General features: G+C 43.1%; 1 protein-coding gene across 2 annotated transcripts in view; it reads left to right on the top strand.

The window, feature by feature from the left end:
* LOC101855504 (protocadherin alpha-11) overlaps positions 1-2,500 on the top strand; it is a 15,360-nt gene that overhangs the window by 5,788 nt on the left and 7,072 nt on the right. The window contains exon 2 of one of the 2 annotated variants that reach the window (XM_005102079.3): positions 1-541. This exon is cut by the window's left edge and continues 1,523 nt beyond it. In XM_005102079.3, coding sequence (XP_005102136.1) covers positions 1-541 — 541 coding nt within the window. Of the gene's footprint in view, positions 584-2,500 lie in introns of both variants that reach the window. The other variant, XM_005102078.3, reaches the window with a different exon arrangement.

Genomic DNA, 2,500 nt, shown 5'->3' with positions numbered 1-2,500 from the left:
CAACGCTTTCGTCCAGGGAGATAAACAAGAAGATTACATCATCATCGTAGCTGTCGTCGCCGCTGTCACGGTCGTCTTCTCCACCCTCATCATCGTTGCTATCTGCGTCGTGTTTCAGAAGGATCGACAGAGCCGCCACAAAGCCAGCCCCAAAGCAGCCTTCCATAACCTGCACGTGCCGGAAAATATGAGCGATGACGAAAAGGTGCACCAAACTCCCCACGACATCTCCGTGGGCCTGGATGTCCATCAACAATATTCCATGAACGATCTCTCGTCTCCGCCGGGACACCCCGAGAAAAGCCGAGACGACGGGAAGTTCTTTCAGACGAAACTCTCCTACCCAGAACCTCAAACCCAAAAGGGAGGTGGTAAAGCTGTAAGCTTCAGCCTAGACCAAAATGAAATGACGTCATCAAATCCGCGACATGTCTCGTCTCCACGTGAGGAGACTCCGCCCCTTTCTACGTTTGGGCCCGCCCACAATGGGCGTCCGATTGACGAGATGATGTTCCACCAGCGGTCAGCGATGACGCGTCAGGTCAGTGGTGTGACGTACTCACCGGTCAGCACGTATGTGCATGTAGGTACCCCCATAGCTCACCCTTAAACTTCTGCATGCCTCCTGTGTCTCTAATATACTCCTCTCTGTGTGCCCCTTCTTTTTTTTAAGGAAAAACAAACACACACAAAAAAACCTTCCAAAACCCCACTTATTATCATTCAAGTTAATTCATTTTCCCTCTTGGATTTCTCCTGCATGCTGCATGTTTTTGTTTGATTCGAGTGTCTCGAGTTTTTCCACACTTTTCGTGTTACCCCTTTCCGTTTTAATTTAAATTACATACATAAAGTTTCTTAATGACGTAGTTACATATTATGCACCGACAAAAAACTCACGTATGTACATGCTTTCGCTTGGTTCTTATATTTCATGCGCACCATTTTTTGGGTTATTATTTTATCTAATATACATATATTCATTTAAATTTGTCCTTGTAAGCATCACGTATCATGGATATATTAAAGCTTATAAGTACTTTCCCGCCTTCAATTAATCCCGATGTCCTGTATCTATTATTTTATTCCTGCCTGCAGTATATTTGCTTTCATGCAGTTACCGACAAAACTTCTGAAACAAAGTCAACGAATCGTTCCTGCATGTGCCTTTACAAACATTTACCCTTTTGCTTAAACTGTGTTTGTACCTACACATCTGTTCAGTATCCACTGATCGGGCAAAAGACACGCATGCGTATTTTTCTACTAAACTCTCTGTTCCCCCTTTTTTTTCTATGTGGTGGAGGCGTTTGAGGCTAAACTTTGCAATGTTAGTTTCAGTTAGTGCAAGCCGAGGATTTAAGTTGACACTGTTTCGTCTTCTTGAGTCATTAAGTATTACCTGTAAGCCTTTTCCGCTATATACGTCCTCTTTTTTCATCTTGAGAGTGCTTTTTACATCGCCCCGTCCTCTTTTATCTTGAGACAGGTCTTTATCGCCCTCTTCCTTTAACCGCAGTATTCTACAGTTTTTTTCCAGGTTCAAAAAGTTGATCCTAGTTAAAGTCATGCTTGTCTTGCTGGCATCTTTGTGTCCCAGAAAAAGTCAACTTTTTTTTCTTCTCCTCCTCCCTCCATCCGTACTCTCGTTCCCCGTCCGTCGCTCACAATCTTCCAATCCCCCGTCACATAACTGGATTACGTGCAGATTTGCTTCACACTGCATCCGCTTTCTTCTTTCTTCTTCCCACGGCTGTTCATCTTTCATGTTTCTGTCGCTCTGTCTCTCATAAAAGCCCCACCCCTTCTGCCCCAACTTCCCTTTTCTTTAAAATAAAAAAAAACACGTTTTTATTTTTCGGTATTTATCTCCATCTTTTGCCTCTTGCACTTTTGGCTTTTAGAAACGATTGATAATTCTGCAACACAATCCTTCAGGTTTCATCTTCATATCAAACTTTTTTCCCTCTTCCAATTTTTTTTCATCGTCTCCAGTCCCTGGTTTAGCCACGGCTCATTTGTAGGCTCATAAACGACGTTATTTCTGTCTGAGAGACTCAAATTTCTCAGTATTCCAAAAGCCTCTGTTTTTTTTTTCCTTCTATGGCGTTGTCGTATTTTTAGAATTCCTCCGAATCGCTTCCCCTTATCTGTTCTGTAATAATTTATGTCAAAACGACTAAAAATCTTTCTCTGTCCAGTATCCCAAAATTGGACCGCGGCACAGGACAACGTTTTTACCCCCACTCTGGTTAGATCTGAATCTGGGAACATGACGTGAATGTCTTCCTGGCCAGACTGTTAATACCACCCTCCCCCTCCCGCACTTTCTCTCTCTCTCTCTCTCTCACACACACACACACACACACACACACACACACACACACACACAAAGACACACACGCACTCCTTTCCCCTTTCCATGTCTTGGTATTTTTATCCTCACTGAAGTGAATTCTGTCATTTTGTCAAAAGGATTTAAACGTCCCACTTTCAATAA

The sequence above is a fragment of the Aplysia californica genome, unplaced genomic scaffold, assembly GCF_000002075.1.
Source record: "Aplysia californica isolate F4 #8 unplaced genomic scaffold, AplCal3.0 scaffold00312, whole genome shotgun sequence".
NCBI classification, from domain to species: domain Eukaryota; kingdom Metazoa; phylum Mollusca; class Gastropoda; order Aplysiida; family Aplysiidae; genus Aplysia; species Aplysia californica.
This window is presented reverse-complemented; position numbering and strand designations above follow the sequence as displayed.